Source organism: Babylonia areolata, chromosome 10 (assembly GCF_041734735.1).
Source record: "Babylonia areolata isolate BAREFJ2019XMU chromosome 10, ASM4173473v1, whole genome shotgun sequence".
NCBI lineage: Eukaryota > Metazoa > Mollusca > Gastropoda > Neogastropoda > Buccinidae > Babylonia > Babylonia areolata.
In genome coordinates this window covers 11,045,788-11,064,120 of record NC_134885.1, presented here as the reverse complement: position 1 = coordinate 11,064,120, position 18,333 = coordinate 11,045,788, and the positions used below count along the sequence as shown (strand labels likewise).

The following is an 18,333-nucleotide window of genomic DNA, read 5'->3' as shown; positions in this document are numbered from 1 at the left end:
TGTTGAGACTAAACATGGGTGTTACTTTGCAGGGGGGACTTTGGGTGAGCAGTGTGGGAGTACTGCCACTGACACAGACGTGGGGATAGCAAAAAGCAAGCAAACAAATTAAAAAAACAATTGTTGTAATCTCAAGAGAAGCGAAGGTTAATGATATGTCAAAAGACTGGCAGAGAAACACATATGTTGGCACACATCTCTCAATACTACAAAAAAAAACCCCAAAAAAACCCAAGGTAAAGCAAGCAACAAAAGACCAGAACAGTATCAGAACAACATAACTCTCAACTCCATAAATTATCGCTCAAACAATAAAATCAGGAGAAAAAAAGCAAAAACAAATCTCATCTACTCAGCAGTCAAATATCACTTTTCACAGCTTGTTTATGAAGAACATCTAGCTCAACATGAACTATCAAAATTAATGTGTAAAACTGCAAATGGGGAAAAAAAACACAACAACAATAAGCACCGGCTTTTCTGGAATATGATCAAGGAAAAACAGAGAATACTGAATATAAAACATGATTCAACAGAACTGCATTGGCATCAAGCAAATAACGTACAATATACAATGTGCAAATCAACAGTATTATGTGCAGAGGTGAAAATGACATGCCCACCAGACTAGCTGAAAATAAACTGTTGGAGAAGCACAGTGTGATAACCTATCACTCAGATTCTTTTCTTTTCTAAGCACTTGGTGCATGTAAAAGAATCCACAGCAACAAAAAGGTTGTCCCTGGCAAAATTCTATAGGAGAATCCACTTTCCACACAGAGAAACCTGTTGTGACATATTATAATACAATACAATATAATGCAATAGAAACTAAGTTCCCATACAATGTCTATCAAAATATTATGAATACACTTTTTCTACAAACATGATTTCACCAGTCAGCCACATCACTGTTTTACATGTGTGAACAAGTATCCAAAAAGATCTCCATTTATATAAGTGAACAAGTCTACCAAAAGCTGCTCATCTAAATAACTGAACAAGTATACCAAAAGCTGTTCATTGAAGTATGTGTATATCATCTGTTTCTACATATTCCACTTACCTTTCACCCTCCAGATACTTTCTTTAAGTGTTGTTGTTTTTTCTTTTCTTCATCATTACTTCAGATTCTGAGGTTACTCAACCCGATCACCACCTGAATTTTTTCTTTTTATACAGAAAATACTGAAAAGCCCCACATTGCAACACTCACCTGACATAGAAAATTCCACTCTAATAATACTTGTGCACATGAGCGAGAGCAAGGGATTGGAGCCTGACTGTTAATAATTACGATGTAATAATTAATTGCAATGTTTTAAAAGCGAATATGTGAAATGCTTTTATTTGAGAACATATGTTTATTACTCTTGTTTAATCAAGTAAACCGTGTGTGTGGGGTGGGTGGGTGCGGGTGGGTGCTGATTATCTGGTTGTGGTTTTCCGCAATTATCTTTATTCTTATCTTATCTGTCTATTATAATCAATGTGCAATATAGCGGGCTATGCTTATTATATTCAAAATAATGTTTCTTAATTCTTTCTGTTTTTACATTAAGAATACCAGTTATTACCTGCAGTGTGTGGATGTGAGTATGAAACGGTGTATGTGATATTTTTTACATCTGTGTCTTCGTAATATTCGTAAAAGCTGTTGTTGACTTTTACAGTTATGGTCCCCATGTTGTTTACTTGTCTATGTTGTGATAATGCACCTGACCAAATTTCCCCAGTTGGAGATAATAAAGTTATTCTTATTCTTAGGAAACGAATGAGAGCTTGAAAGCAGCTGTCAGTAGACTCAACCTAGGTCGGAAGCCTTTCATGCAAATGACCCTATGTTTATAAAGCGCAACCAGTTTGGTCTCTGATCAAAGGTAGGTGCTATATAAGTATCAATATAATAATAAAACACTGATGTACAACGCTTCACCCAAATGTGTAGATGTGTTAAAACTGAAAACGTAAGCAAAAGACAAAGACGACACATTCACATTATGTTCCATGTTGTAGACACATTATCTATCCATTCATTCACAATTTGTTTTTGTAATAATGCTTTTTTATTAAAAAAAAAATCAAAAAAATCATAACAATCAATTAACCCCCCTTTCCTCCCCAAACAACAACAGTGGTCTAAAAAGAGTATTTAACATCAACACCAAATCACATCATTTTCAAAGTATCAAATTCAAAAGAATCCCCCCCACCCCCCTCAAAAAAAAAAAAAAAAGGAAAGAAAAAAATCTGTTATTTACTTGACAACAAAATCACCCACATGTACTCTAAATTAAATATATATTAAAAATTGTATGAAGTTAAAAAAAAAAAAAACCCAGTCGGTCAGAACCCTCCGGTCCAACCCGAGATCATTGTTATGACATATGTTGATCGTCTGTGTGCCTATGTACAAGAAGATCAGGGGGGAACGGTCCGGGGGGGTAGGAGGGGAGGGGGAGGGGAGGGGAGATTCAGGCACAAGCAGGTAAAGACTAGAAACCCAGCCTGACCTGACACTGATAGTTCCCTGTGGACTGCCGACCCTGGGAAAAACAAGCATAACACACCCAGCACACACACCCCTGAAAATGGAGTACGGATGCCTAAATGGTAACAGCCATTCAATTAAAAGCCCGCTTATGGATACAAGTGGACGTGGAAATGGCATCCCATGAACACAGAAGAAGAAGAAAACCAGATTATGGGCCCCCCATGTCCATTCAGAAAGGGAGGTGGTGTAATCCGGCGAGGGGGGTCATTTCTGACTGGCTCAAGTTTACCTTTGAGGGTCATTCCAGGCTAGTCTACATAGACCCTGGGGTTAGTCTGGGCTAGCCAGATTTGACCCCACAGTAATAACCAACCAGGGTAAATTAACAAATAGTAAAGAGTGGTAACTCTCCAATTCACAAGGTACACAACTTTAAGTCAGTGCTGCTTATGCGACCGATTTAGCTAGCACACAGGTAAATAAAAGGTACATTGGAACAAACCCAGACACTTCCTCAAAGCAGCAAAGACAGAAGAAATGTGCAAACACAAATTAGCTTTTATTCAAGACTGGCATAGCCTCTTTAATCCTGAACAAGCCACACAGAACATATGTTCCAACGTACCTTTTATTTACCTGTGTGCTAGCTGAATCGGTCGCGTAAGCAGCATTGACTTGAAGTTGTGTACCTTGTGAATGGAGCGAGTTACCACTCTTTACTATTTGTTAATAATTTCATCTCCCGGCCTCATTATTTGTTAACAACCAGGGTAAAAACAGGCTGCTACACTGTAACTGATCAGTGGTGATACAAAATGCTACACACATCCACACACATCTCTCTCTATGTGTATATATATATATATCTATCAATCTATATATCTACACACACACACACACAACATACACCAGACATTGTAGTCCTCAGTGCAAACACCTTGTCCAAGACCACATTAAAAAGCATAAACACAAGACATATCTGTGTTGTGATGCCATGTTCTGGTTGAGATTCAAGCAGACAATAAAAAAAGGAGTGGAAAACAACGATGCAAACAGTCAGCTGTCTGGTAAAAGAATTTCATACAGGATTTCATTTTTGCAAGCACTCTCGTATGTTTCGCCTTCTTCTTCTCATTGGTTTGTTGTCTCTTCACTACATGGTGATTTAGACGTGTGCCCATTCATCTATTTCAACACTCATACACACACACACACTAATATCACTTACAGTGAAAAGACAAACTAAAGAATGAATACACACACACACACACACACAGACAAAAAAAAACATAATGGTGGGATATAGGATGGAGGAGGCATTGGTCACATCCACCAATAAAAAGACTACTACTAAAAGTCCCTTAACACAATGCTATTCAACTTCAGCAACTGATGTACATACAGATTGCTGGGAATCATACAAAACACCTTGAATATCACTAGTATCACTATATCTTGTGCTCAGCTCTGTACTCCCTTCTTCTTATATTGGGTTGTGAGGACTCTCATACATCTCTGTATTTTGTTATGTCGTAAGCTGTAAAAACAGGAACTGAGTCTCTCTCTCTCTCTCTCTCTCATGCACACAGACATAAGGTTTGTTCATAATACAGTCATACTGTCCTGTGAACCTGCCTGTGTTTATCAGAAATGGAAGTATAAAGTCTGGTTGACAAGTGCAACAGTCAAATGGTTAACTCACTCAGGACGACAAGTTTTCTCCCTTGCTTTCCCCCCCACAGACGACCCATTTGTCAGGGTTTGGAAAAAAATTACAAAAAATACAAAATACAGAGTAAGAAAATGAAACTTTCAGAACTGGTTTATTATGTGTTGAGCTATTACATATTAAAAAAAATCAAATTTCTCATCTTATTTTTACAGTTTTGCCATTCATAGAAAATAATGCCAATTTTTCACCCCGTATCACCATACCCATGCTCGCTTTCTGCATTAAATTCACTTTCTTCTTTGTCACCATCCACCTCTTCAATGTCCGACCCTTCAGTTTGTAGCATTTCAAGTACTTCGGCAACACTAAAACATTGCCGTCGCTGCCTTGTTCGCTCCACAACATTTTGAGAAGAGCCTGCTTTGCTAACAGGCTAGCTTGTGAGCAGACGACTGGACAGTGACTTTGTCAGCGTGTGTGCGAGACGGGCCACACATGGCAGGCTGGCCAATCATACCATTCGATTGTGGAGTGACCCAGAATAGTGCACTCTGCTTGGTTAATCACAAAATCACGTGTACAGCGCGTGATGGATTTTTATTTCTTGAAAATGCTATTCCATTCCGTCGTCTGAAACCGAATACATTTTATATAGGAATGCTCACGCATTCCTTCGTCTGGAGAGAGTTAAAGCACTAGACTTTCAATCTGAGGGTCCTGGGATCGATCCTAGTACTGGCAACCAATGGATCAAAGGTGGGAACTTTTCTGATCTTTCAGGTCAACATGTGTGCAGACCTGCCAGTGCCTGAACCACCATCATATTTATGCAGACAGAAAAAATATGTATGTTAAAGGTCTTATAAATGTCAGTGTTTGGTGGCTTATGGAAACAAGCATGAACACTTCTGAAAACAGGGGTATGGTTGCCAATATGGTGGGGTAAAAACAATCCAATATGTAAAAGCCTTCTCGTAGATACGACTTAATATGGAATTGCAGTCCATCAACACAGAATAAAAGCATGGATAAAGACTGGTGTATCATAACGGGCCAACATTAATATTTCACACACACACAGAAGCACACACATGCACTTAAGTTTGCTTTGTTCAAAACGCAGGCAAAGGGCACTCCTGCTCTTTGTGTATCTTACAACTGAGAATTGAAAAGACTGGTGTACTGTAATTTGTTACAATCTGAATACACAGGAACAGCGTACAAATAACACAAACACAAGCACACAACGCACACATATGGTCTAATATTACTTTCATTGTACAGACTTTAAATAAAAAGAATGAAAACACACACGCACACATGTACAGGTTCATATATGTTCGCACACATGGACAAAAGCACAAAAAAAAGAGAAGAAAAATCATGGGAATGCAAAGTTGTTTCTGTTTTAGTAGAGTATATCTACTGAACATGGGTTTCAAATCTTAAGTCCCCTCTCATGCAGTCAACTGAACACAGTATAATCGTTGCTTAATCACAGCGCTTACATATTTTTTATCTTTTAATACTCTGAACAGTAGTTATTTCACAATGGTTTATCTACATTCTAATTACCATTCATGCAATGGACTTTCATGCAGTTTATTTACTGGTGAGAAAACAAACAACAATTTGTGAGTAGCAGTACTTTCAAGAAATGTTTTTACGTCATTTCTGTTAAGACTGCCATTGGCTAAAACAGGTATAAATGAACACTTTTTTTTCCCCTTCTTCATTAAAGAAACATTGCCAGAACATTCTAGAAACACAGTCATCACTCTTCAGATTAGATTCCGTTCAAAACTTGAGCGTTCTTTTGGTAATGACAGCCAATGTCAACCTGATGATGAATCTGTTGCACTGTTCTTCAATCTAATTTGAAAACAATACAGGTGTTCTTATCTAATTTGAAAACACAGGTGTTCTTCAATCGTAATTTGAAAACAAAACAGGTGTTCTTATCTAATTTGAAAACACAGGTGTTCTTCAATCTAATTTGAAAACAATACAGGTGTTCTTATCTAATTTGAAAACACAGGTGTTCTTCAATCGTAATTTGAAAACAATACAGGTGTTCTTATCTAATTTGAAAACACAGGTGTTCTTCAATCTAATTTGAAAACAATACAGGTGTTCTTATCTAATTTGAAAACACAGGTGTTCTTCAACCTAATTTGAAAACAACACAGGTGTTGCTCTTCAATCTATTTTGAAAACAACACAGGTGTTCTTCAGAGTAATTAAAAAACCGAACACAATCAATTCAGTTCAGTTTCTACAGGAGACGTCACTGCGTTCAGACAAATAGTTATTCACACACACTACATCACATCTCTGGAACCCTGACCTGGAACCCGCAGGGAAAGAGGAAGAGAGGCCGGCCTCGAAACAGCTGGAGGCGAGATACTGAGGCAGAGCTGAAGCAGCAAGGGACCAACTGGACTGGAATGGCCAGAACAGCCCAGAACAGAGTGCGATGGCGAGGGGTCGTCGATGGCCTATGCTCCACCAGGAGCGATGGGCAAAATGAATGAATGACATCACATCTGCTGTGCAGATGCCCGACCAGCTGCATAACCCAATGCTTTTACTCAGGCCTTGAGGAAAACAAATAATAAGAATGATAAATAAAAATAAAACAGAACACATGAATGAATAAATAATAATAACAATGATAAAAACAACACAAGTGTTCTTCAATGTAAATTAAAAAACGACAACAGAGGTATTCTTCAATCTTTTTTTTTTTAGACACCATGCCTTTCATTTCAATATTGTACAGACAATTATGATTTTTTTTTCTTCGTTTGTTAAAAACCTGGAACAATACAAGATGTCAATCAATGAAATACACTTCAAGAAAAAGAGATCTTCATAAAAACTAACTAAAGTCTCATCTCTAAAAATCTGTGCTCTACAAGCTACGTCACATGTCTTTCACAGTTGCCCCCCTTCCTTTTTTCCACCCCTATTGACACATTATGCAACAGACAAAAAGACGTAGTGATTAACACGGGCGATGAGATAAAACCTGGAAGGCCAAGCTGTGTCTATGCGTTAAGCTACAGGCACGTTGTAATGTCGATCGTCTTCGGCAAGGAGGCAAATGGATGGCCATTCTGGCGGGGCCTCATCAGGGAAGGTGCACTCAAAGTCCTCCTGTCCGTGATGATCTAGCCGAGCGACACGCAGTCTCACACCCAGACAGTGCCCCAGTAGACTCATCTCCACCTGCAGAAGGTATATAGATGTGTCTTTTGAATGCACTCAGCAAAAAAAACATATCTAACGCACTCAGCTATAAAAAAGATAGATGTATATATTCATATATATGTTGTTTTTTCACTGAGTGCGTTAAAAAGATGCATGTGATGCATAAAAGATGCATAAAAACATATGCATGCATGTGTGCGTACGTGTGTGTGTGTGTGTGTGTGTGTGTGTGTGTGTGTGTGTGCACAGAGAGGACCAAGTTTCTGGCACAAAAGTCATCCACTGTGTTGTATTGTATTGCATTGTATTACTTTTTGGTCACAGCAGCTGTCTCTGTTGCTGCCGTGTGTTCTTTTATGAGTTCTAAGTACATACCAAACATGGGACCTCCGTTTATCGTCTCACCCAAATGACTAGCATCCAGACCACCACTAAGGATCTAGAAGGAAGGGGAGAAAATACTGCCGAGTGTGGAATTTGATCCCATGGGCTCATATTCTCTGATTTTATACGACAGACGTGTTACCATTAGGCCACCAAACCACCACATGATAATTAAAGCAACTTTTTTTTCTACCTTAATTATCCTCATAAGCAGAAACATGCACTTACATACATACACCTACACACATGTCCACACACATAAATCTCCACCTGCACACACACACGCAGACACACATCCACAAGCATAAATGAATAGATGAAATATATATCAATGTGTTTGTAATTTTTTTTTTGTTTGCACTGGTTGTTTTTCCAGTTAGTGTTTTTTTTCTTGTTCTGCCTTTTTCTCTCCAAACAATCAAAAACAAACTTTGCTATAATGATGTATTCAATATCCAAATAAGCTTAACTGATTGTGAAAATCTGCAAAGAAAAGAACCTTCTTCACAAGGCCAAAGTGCGCTCCACAGTATGAAATGGCTGTCACCTACTGTACATGATAATCTCTACGATCGAGGAACAAAATGACTAAATGCACATCAATGAGATTTAAAAACTGACACCCCTGCTGTCTAAGTGAAAACCAGAGATTTCTAAATTCCTACCCCCGCCCAGCAAGCGTAAATCGGGTTTTAACCCATTCAGCCCTGGGGAGTTGACAGCCTCAGCAGGCTTCCATGCCATATTGATGCAGAAAAAAATGCAGAAAATATACGGTTGTTCCTAAATTACATGTGAATACATCCAGAGATACTGTAGAAGTTAGCTCCCTGTCCTTGTGGTTTATGCATATGTAGGAACGTGAAAACAATTCTACTGAGACAAGTTTTGATACCACAGCAATGTTTGGACGCACGGCTCAATAAGTTAACTCCTTGACTGCTCACCGAAATAATTAATGACTGAGCTTACAGGTCAGGACATCAGTCACCATTCTGTATTTCAACTGTTTTCCTCTTAAGACTGCATTACTTCTGTTCAGCAAATTTAAGGTTAAAAAAAACCAAACCAAACCAACAACAAAAAAACACAAACAAAAAAAACAGTGACTGCACTTCAGCCTCAAAAGACATCGATCTCGTTTCAACAAGGTTCAACAATTAAGGGGTTAACTTTTTTTTTTTTAAATTAAGAAAAAGCATGCACACACACGCACACACACACACACACACACACACACACACAGGCACATATACCTGATCGATGCCAGCCGAGTCCCCCACACAGTTCAGGTGATTCCGCACAAAGCTGACCAGGTCCATCGAGGTGTCCCGGGCAAACAGCAGCCAGGCGAACGTCGGCACTTCCGCCTCTCGTCTCATCCCTTGCTGCAGATCGTTGGCGCCGAACAGCATCATCAGCTTCAGTCCCTCCATGAGCTCTGCATCGAAACGCTCGCTGCCGTTGAGAAGACTCAGGGTGCGAGCCAGCCGCTCTTCCGGAGTGGGTAATGCGATTATCTCCTCCACCTGCAATGGGAAGATTTTACTGTTCTGTTTGTAATCTGTACGTGTCACAGACTTCACTGCACTGAGATAACAAACTTAACTCTCTCCGGACGAAGGAATGCATGAGCATTCCTACATAAAATGTATTCGGTTTCAGACGACGGAATGGAATAGCATTTTCAAGAAATAAAAATCCATCACGCGCTGTACACATGATTTTGTGATTAGCCAAGCAGAGTGCACTATTCTGGGTCACTCCACAATCGAATGGTATGATTGGCCAGCCTGCCAAGTTTGGCCCGTCTAGCACACACACTGACAAAGTCACTGACCAGTCGTCTGCTCGCGTGCCAGCCTGTTAGCAAAGCGGGCTCTTCTCAAATGTTGTGGAGCCAACAAGGCAGCGATGGCAATGTTTTAGTGTTGCCGAAGTACTTGAAATGCTACAAACTGAAGGGTCGGACATTGAAGAGGTGGATGATGACGAAAAAGAAAGTGAATTTAATGCAGAAAGCGAGCATGGGTATGGTGATTTGGGGTGAAGAATTGGCATTATTTTCTACATATGGCAAAACTGTAAAAATAACATGAGAAATTTGATTTTTTTTTTTATATGTAATAGCTCAACACATAATAAACCAGTTCTGAAAGTTTCATTTTCTTACTCTGTATTTTGTATTTTTTGTAATTTTTTTCCAAACCCTTACAAATGGGCCGTCTGTGGGGAAAAGCAAGGGAGAAAACTTGTCGTCCCGAGTGAGTTAAGGAGGAAGATGGCAGAATGGTTAACTCATTCTACCCCACAGCTACATGCCAGCTACAACTCCCAAGGACCAGCACTACAAGAGACCACTGCAGAATGAACAGGGCGTCTCGCTAATACAGCGAAAATTGATGGAGAATTGTTGATTTAATCAGTCAAACAAAGCTTTGTTTTTGTGTTTCTGGAATTCATAAACAGTTTAGTTCAGAATGCCAGTTGTACCAAGCAAAGAATGAACGAAATTAGAAACGTGTGCTGGTACAGGAAAACTTGTACCTGGTCCACAGGGGGAAGTAATCATGGTACGAATTAACTCATACCTGGAGAAGAATGAGCTAAGACGCTCATCTGCCAACAGAGTTTCCGTGAGGGACAGGAAAAGTCTGTTGGTACAGGAAAACTTGTACCTGGTCCACAGCGGAAGTAATCATGGTACGAATTAACTCATACCTGGAGAAGAATGAGCTAAGACGCTCATCTGCCAACAGAGTGTCTGTGAGGGACAGGAAAAGTCTGTTGGTACAGGAAAACTTGTACCTGGTCCACAGCGGAAGTAATCATGGTACGAATTAACTCATACCTGGAGAAGAATGAGCTAAGACGCTCATCTGCCAACAGAATGTCTGTGAGGGACAGGGTTTGATTCCTGCTCTCACCCTCCCTCCCTCCCTGGAAAAATCAAACTGAGCATCTAGTCATTCGGACAAGTTGATAAACTGTGGTCCCGTGTGCAGCACTGAAAAAAACCCCAAAAAACCCATGGCAGCAAAAAAGGCTGTCCTCTGGCAAAATTCTGTAGAAGAGATTCACTCTGATAGGTACACATATATACTGGTATGCACTCCAGGCCTGACGAAGCACGTTGGGTTATTCTGCTCGTCAGGCATCGGCCTAGCAGATGTGGTGCAGAGAATCTGACCGCATGGGGTCGAAACTCACATTTGCCAGAATATTCTTGCCATCCAGCAGGCCATAAGACATTCAGATGAGTCGAGGAACTGAGGTCCCATGTGTAGCATGCATTTAGCGCACATAAAAGAACCAACTGCAACAAAAGGAATGTTCCTTGACAAAATTCAGAAGAAAAACACACTTTGATTAGAAAACAAATACACTTGCAGGCAGAGAAAAAAAGAAGAAAAAACAAAAGGGTGGCACTGCACTACAGCTACACACTCTGGGGGAGAGCAGCTCGAATTTCACACAGAGAAATCTGCTGTGACAAAAGAGTAATACAATATAATACAACACAATACAGTACAATGCAATGCGATGCAATGCAACGCAACACAATACAATACGATGCAACACAATACAATACAATACAATGCAATGCAATGCAATACAAAAGAGACTATACTGCACCAGTGTTCAAAGACCAGAAACTATTGTGGTGGAGTTTCTTCACTCATCCTTAGTACGCCACCACACGTTTACTGTGCGCTGGTGAGGAAGGAGGAGGGAGCAGACACCTCCAGAACAATGTCCTGTCTTTGAACACCGGGGCAGTATAATGTCTTTGTCTCTCAGGCCTTTTAACAACATTTGGTGTCCTCCTTGCCTGGTTCCAAGAACTGATGGATGACCAGCCCTGAAATAGCTCCAGTGTGGTCGGCTGGGCTGTAAACAACGACATGATTTGATTTGTCTTTAAATTTGCACCAAAACACATACCCATCAGCACAGAACAGTCGAAAGAGAGCTCGAGACCCTCGAGCACATCCAGCGTACCTACCATTCAGTTAGTGGCAGTTCTTCGTTGTCTTCGTTGCTGCTCCGACTACATGCCATGGGGCATATTGGCATAGAAAGTAAGTTCAACAAATACACATCAACACACACACAGGAGAGATCAAGACCCTTAAGCACACCCAGGGTACCTACCATTCAGACAGTGGCAGTTTTTCGTTGCTGTCTTTCTACATGGAGCATAACGGTAAGTACGTAAGTTAGTTAACAAACACGCACCAACACACCCACACAAACAAACCCCCACTCACCATCACATAAAGGGAGAGAACACACTGCGCCACGATGGAGAACCTCTCCTCCTCCCCCTCACACCTCAGCCGCCCACCGAACGTCCAGTGGCTCAGCCCCGAGTTGCTGTCAGCGTTCAGTTCGTGGAGGCGCTCAACGATGGCAATGAGTCCCGGCCAGCGCTGCGTGACCCTGTGACCCCCCACCAGCACCTGGAAGAGGGTGCTGCGCAGGGCACAGTAGTTGTCTCCCCTCACTTGCCGCAGGTGCTGGCAGCTGAACATCTCCGGGATGGCCAGGTAGCCCTGGAGGACACAAGGAACGTGGGGGGTGTAATGTGTTAAAGTGACTGCTACAGTGTACTGTTCAAACTACGCAGCTGAGGTTCAGGCGCTCATGCAGGCCGCTTCAATGGTTCACGACTCGGAGAGCGAATGCCCACAAGTTGTCTTTCTGACAGATGCGTTGTCTGTCCTGGAAGCCCTTGCAAGAGATAAACTTCCTCGTCTCAAGGAGAAACTACAAGAAGTTGCCCAGCAACGACGAGCAGTCCTGCAATGGGTTCCAGCCCACTGCGGAATTCCAGGCAACGAAATTGCGGACCAGCTCGCCAAACTCGGAGCGAAAGAAAGACAACCAAACAACAGTGTTAGCTTCGCTGAAAAGAAGACCCTTGTGAAGGCAGCACTGCAACCACAAGCCACAAGGGATGCATATCACGAGCTTGAACGCTGGCAGCAGGTAGCAATTATGCGCTTACGCACAGGACACTGCCGCCTCAACGCGCACATGTTCAAGAAGCTGAAGCTGGCACCATCACCGACTTGTCCCTGTGGTCTTGAAGACCAAACACCAGAACATGTTCTGCAGACTTGTCCCCTCCACCAGGGACTGAGAGACACCGTGTGGCCAGAAGCGACCCCACTACGCACCAAGCTCTACGGCTGCAGACAAGACCTGGAAGCCACGACGACATTTGTCTCGCAGGCCAGCCTGACTCTGTGACAAGTGCGACCGAAAAGAAGAAGAAGAAGACTGCTACAGTGCTGTGCACACCACCGGCCTCCAAATTTCCCCTGTTTTCTGTTTGTTTTTTGTTCTCTGACTGTAAGTGTTTTTGTTTTCCTATCAAAGTAAATTTTTTCTACATATTTTTGCCAGGAACAGCCCTCTTGTTGCTGCGCTGTTGTTGTTTTTTATGTGCACTAAGAACCTTAATGTGTGACTGTGACTCTGGGACTGACTGAAGAAACATGGAACTGAAATGTAAGACAGTGACTCTGAGACAATAACTGGAGGAATGCAGAACCACAATGTATGACAATGACTCTGAGAGAATGACAGAACGAACATGGTACTGTAATGTATAACAGTGGTTCTGGGAATCATTGAAGGAATGTGGAACCGTAATGTATAACAATGACTGGGAGAATGACAGAAGGAACATGGCACTGTAATGTATAACAGTGGTTCTGGGAATCACTGAAGGAATGTGGAACTGTAAAGTATAACAGTGACTCTGAAGGAATGACTAAAGGAACAAAGAACTGTAATGTATAACAGTGACTCTGAGAGAATGACTGAAAGAACGTGGAACTGTAATTTATAACAGTGACTGAGAGAATGACTGAAGGAATGTGGAACCGTAATGTATAACAGTGGTTCTAGGAATGACTGAAGGAACATGGAACTGTAATGTATAACAGTGACTCTGAGAGAATGACTGAAGGAACATAGAGCTGTAATGTATAACAGCGGTTCTGGGAATGACTGAACGGAATGTGGAAATGCAGTAACTGACCTTGAACTATCTTCAACCTAAAGCTCACCTCACTACAGGTTAAGGCCTGAAGATGTGACTGGAAGTCAACAACAACAAAAAAAGAAAGAAAAAAGCCAAGCAACATTTTGGTTGTTTTGTGTGTCTGTTTTTTTTTTGTTTTTGTTTTTTTGACATATGATGTCAATTCACATTTCATGGAAGATATTACTTCATGAAATGAAAATTAACATTAGAAATGTTTGTGAGAGTGAGCATGTGAGCATGTGTGTGTGTGCGTGTGCGTGTGTGTGTGTGCACATAATTACATGTGAGCACGCATGTGCGCATGAAAGTGTGCATGTGTGCAATTTATGTGACTGCTTTCCATCACTGCCCCTTGCTTTCCATCACAGCACCAACTAATAGCAATGGCTGCTTGTCATTCCCAGGTCAGAATAAGCAAAACATGAAGTGAACACCTGTCGCCAAATAACTGTTCTTTTTGTTCAATCCTGTTCGCCACACAGGTGTATACATGCTCTGTGTCGCAGACATGAACACAAATGTGTACACATACACAGAGATAGGCATTCACACAGGTGCAAACAGTGAAACACACACACACACACAAATCTGCACACACCACGGTGCAGACTAACATACATGTCATGTGTGGGCAATCACACACACACACACAAATACACACACACACACACACAAAAAAACACCAAAAAAAAACAACAACAACAAAACAAACCCACACACAACAAAAAAAAAAAGAAAGATCTGAATGACCAGCATGTGTTTAACAATAACAGTTCTAAATTGATCTGGCTCTTGATATGGCAACAGCTTTTGCCAGGTTTTAGCCGATTCAGCCTTCAGCTCAAATGTAACTGACAGTGGTTTTGTTTCCGTCTGCTTTGGAATCTAACTTGCTGCCACCTGTTCGTCAGTGATTTAAAATTTTTTTTTTTTTTTTTAAATATATCACTGCCCCATCATCTGCACTATTTCAGTGGCAATACTCACATTGCGCTCATTCCAAGTCCCCCATAAACAGCCCAACATGGGTTGATGTGACACAGTATCAGCGCTGGCAATCCTCAGGGAACTATCTGTGTTAGGTCGCCAGGCGGCCACACACCAGAGGAGACCCTGCACTGCTGCTGAGTCACTTCAGTGGTGTTCAGTCGTGCGTGTTCAGATTCAGCATACACAGAACACCTAAGGCCCTTTACTGATGACAATAATCACTTTGTCACAAAGCCAAACTGAAAGGCTCAGTGAGTGTGTTCGCTCCACAGTTGAGACAACCACCATATCCATCAGAACAGCAGTCTTCTATGAATCTGCTGACACTGAAGACTTTGACAGGAACTCACTCCAAGCATGGAGGCTGAGTTTGATTTTCTACCCTGTGCCATTTGTCTCTGGCTCAGGAGTGCATACGAAAATCATACCAAGCCATGGTATACAGCTTTACTTCTTTTCACACTGAACTGAAAAGGAATGCAGTTTTTCCATTTGCTGAAGGGACATGCAGAATGTTTCTCCCCCCAACTTGGCTTTGATTGATTTGTTTAAAAAAAACATAAATGTTTACTAGTTAACCAATATATTCTTCCAGGAAAGCTGAAACAGTGACTGAAGAGTAAGCAAGTGTGCGAGTGTGTGCATGTGTATGTGTGTGTGTGTGTGTGTGTGTGTGCGCGCTCGCAGGTTTGCGCAAGTGTGCATGCGAGCATGTAAGAGTGTGAGGTCCACAACCAAATCACCTTGATTCTTGCTTTCGAGCTGTGTGTTTAAAACCCCTTGACTGCCATAAACATACATAGTGACGTCACTGATGATGTCATCAGAAAAAGAGAAACAGCTCTGGAAGGCTGAAAATTCACACAGTTTGTCTAGAGTGGTATATCTTCAGACCATTTTCTCAGTTTTAGGCTTATTGTTTTGGATAATGCTTTATGACCTGAAACACCACTTTCTGCTGTTTTCCCCCTGGCACTGAAGGGGTTTTAACCAACTGTGCCAACTCTTCACCAGTAGGAGGAAGGGACATGATAATGATGATGGAAAACAGATAAATATTACACAAGAGAGAGAAATGGACTTGTGGGACAGCAGAGTGAAAACATGACAGACAGACAAAAAGAGGAGGCAGGTGGAGAGAGAGAGAGAGAGAGAGGGAGAAGGAGAGACAGACAGACAGACAGATAAGGAGAGACAGTGAGGGAAAGAGAATAAAGAAGCTGAAATAACAGAGTCTGAGACAAAGCTGGAACATGAAAGGACAACATGTTGAAAACTACTGGGGCATGACTCTGTACCTCCATATCAATACTGTCATGATAAAAAATAAACTTACCTGTCTGATGGTATGCGCTTTAGGTGTGTCACCTTTCCATTCCTGTGCCGCATAGTCCACAATTGGTACTGCTTTCCCAATGCTGGTCACCTGGTCACCTCCATCTTCTGACAGCTCTGAAACAGGGTACACATGGACTGCAAACAAGGTACACATGACCAGCAGAAAGTACACATGCACTGCAAACAAGGTAAACATGGACTGCATGGTACACATGGCCTCCAACAAGGAAGACATGGACTGCAACCAAAGTACACATGGACTGCAAGCATGGTGCACATGGACTGCATGCAAGGTACACATGGACTGCAAAAATATGGACTGAAACATGGACAGCAAGCTGTCGCACTTCGGCTGACTGATAGAATGACAGGCGGACGAATGATGACAAAAACACAATGACGAATCTGTCAGCCCTCCGCACCAGTCGGAACAACCAAACTTGAAATTATAACATTTATTCAAAACAAACAAACAAACAATAATATTTTGGTATTTACGAACACCAAATTCAACACAAACAAAATACTGTCACGACTACTACTCTCAACGCATACAAACACTCGTCGGTATTTACGAACACCAAATTCAACACAAACAAAACAATACTGTCACGACAACTACTCTCACGCGCATACAAACACCCGAAGATTATAGTCAGCTGTGCTCAGTCTCTGCTGTCACAGTCCAAAAATACATGAGCAGTCAGGAATGGATGGGATAAGGGGGACAGTAAGTTGGGGGGACAGCACTCAACTCAACACAGCCCAACCAAGTCCTTCCAGCCGACACTTGTCGTCGTCGCTGTTGTCGTCGACACTCTTGTCGCTGCGGCCGCACAACACAATGCCAGTCCCGCACCATGCAGACCTCCCTCCAGCCCACAGCTGCAACCAGCAGAGAAGTGGAACCGTCCAAACAGGAACGGAAGAAAAAAAACTCAAACAGGTTATGTGAAAAACCTGGAACTGGTGTTCTAACCATTGCAACGCCCGCTGACAACGACAACCTGCTGCTTCACCACAGCAGAAGACATGGGGAAATCAACCCCCCAAACACCTGGTTGAAAGTGACTCTCACAGCAGTTGACAGTGGAGTGCCAGAGACATGCACAAACTAAACTGAAACACAACTCACTGACGCAAGTTGCTCCGCACGTGAGATTTGGGCCAAACACGTTGCCTGCCTACCTGGTGGCTTACAAAATTATATCAGCTATGGGGAGTCTCACATTCTGGATCTGTCGACGCGTGACACAAGCAATGTGCACATGGACTGCAAGCAGGTAAACAGGACCTGCAAACAGGGCACATGTATACATGTCCTGCAGACAGGTTCACATGTGCAAAGGTACACATGGACTGCAAAAAGGTACACATGGACTGCAAACAAGCTATTTGTAGACCACAAATAGACTGCAAAAAGTATACATGAACTAAAAACAGGTACACATGGCCTGCAAACAAGATACACATACCCTTTGACAAAGTATACCTGCACTGTAAACATGGTACACAAGCCTGCAAACAGGTACACAAGAACTACAAACATGAACACAGAGCAAACAAACAGGTACACAAGCACTGCAAGGTACATGTGGCCTGCAAACAGGTACATGTGGCCTGCAACAATGCACACATTAGACTTACTGCATGAAAATCCAGTGCAGTTGCCTTTCGACATTCTGCCCATGCAATGAAACTGCAAGCATCATTTACAAAATTATTAAAGTTCACCTGGGCAATACAAATTCAACATACTCAATACTGAAAACATATTTCGGATGAACGTGCCAAACAGTTCAGTAGACGCCTTTATCTGTGCAATATTTCTGTTAATTCTGTTAATGTCTGCAGTTTTCAAGAAAATGCCATGGCTCACATGGAGGCTACAACGAACCAGACATAAATTCACAATTCACACACACACACACACACACACAAGAAGAATAAAGAGAACGGCCACAGCATAACATGGATGCATTCATCCACCTGAACAAAAATTACATCACAAATTTGTCCACCATCACACTCAGACTAAGCACTACCACTTGACCAAAGATAACTCAACCAAGGATGAGAACCATGCACGAAACAGAACTCCGATACACAGGGATCTTCTATCAGCTAGACAAACAAATCTAAAGGACACAGTTCAGTTACTGTTTTTTGTCCCCCACACCCCTT

General features: G+C 41.8%; 1 protein-coding gene across 4 annotated transcripts in view; it reads right to left on the bottom strand.

Moving 5' to 3' along the window:
• Positions 1–6,071: 6,071 nt before the first annotated feature.
• Positions 6,072–18,333, bottom strand: part of LOC143286770 (uncharacterized) — a 41,321-nt gene continuing 29,059 nt past the window's right edge. For all 4 annotated transcript variants that reach the window (XM_076594541.1, XM_076594544.1, XM_076594542.1 and 1 more), the window contains 4 exons: positions 16,148–16,263; positions 12,035–12,319; positions 9,020–9,292; positions 6,072–7,397 (listed from right to left, as the gene is read on the bottom strand). In XM_076594541.1, coding sequence (XP_076450656.1) covers positions 7,224–7,397; positions 9,020–9,292; positions 12,035–12,319; positions 16,148–16,263 — 848 coding nt within the window. In that variant the 3' untranslated portion in view covers positions 6,072–7,223. The remainder of the gene's footprint in view (positions 7,398–9,019; positions 9,293–12,034; positions 12,320–16,147; positions 16,264–18,333) is intronic.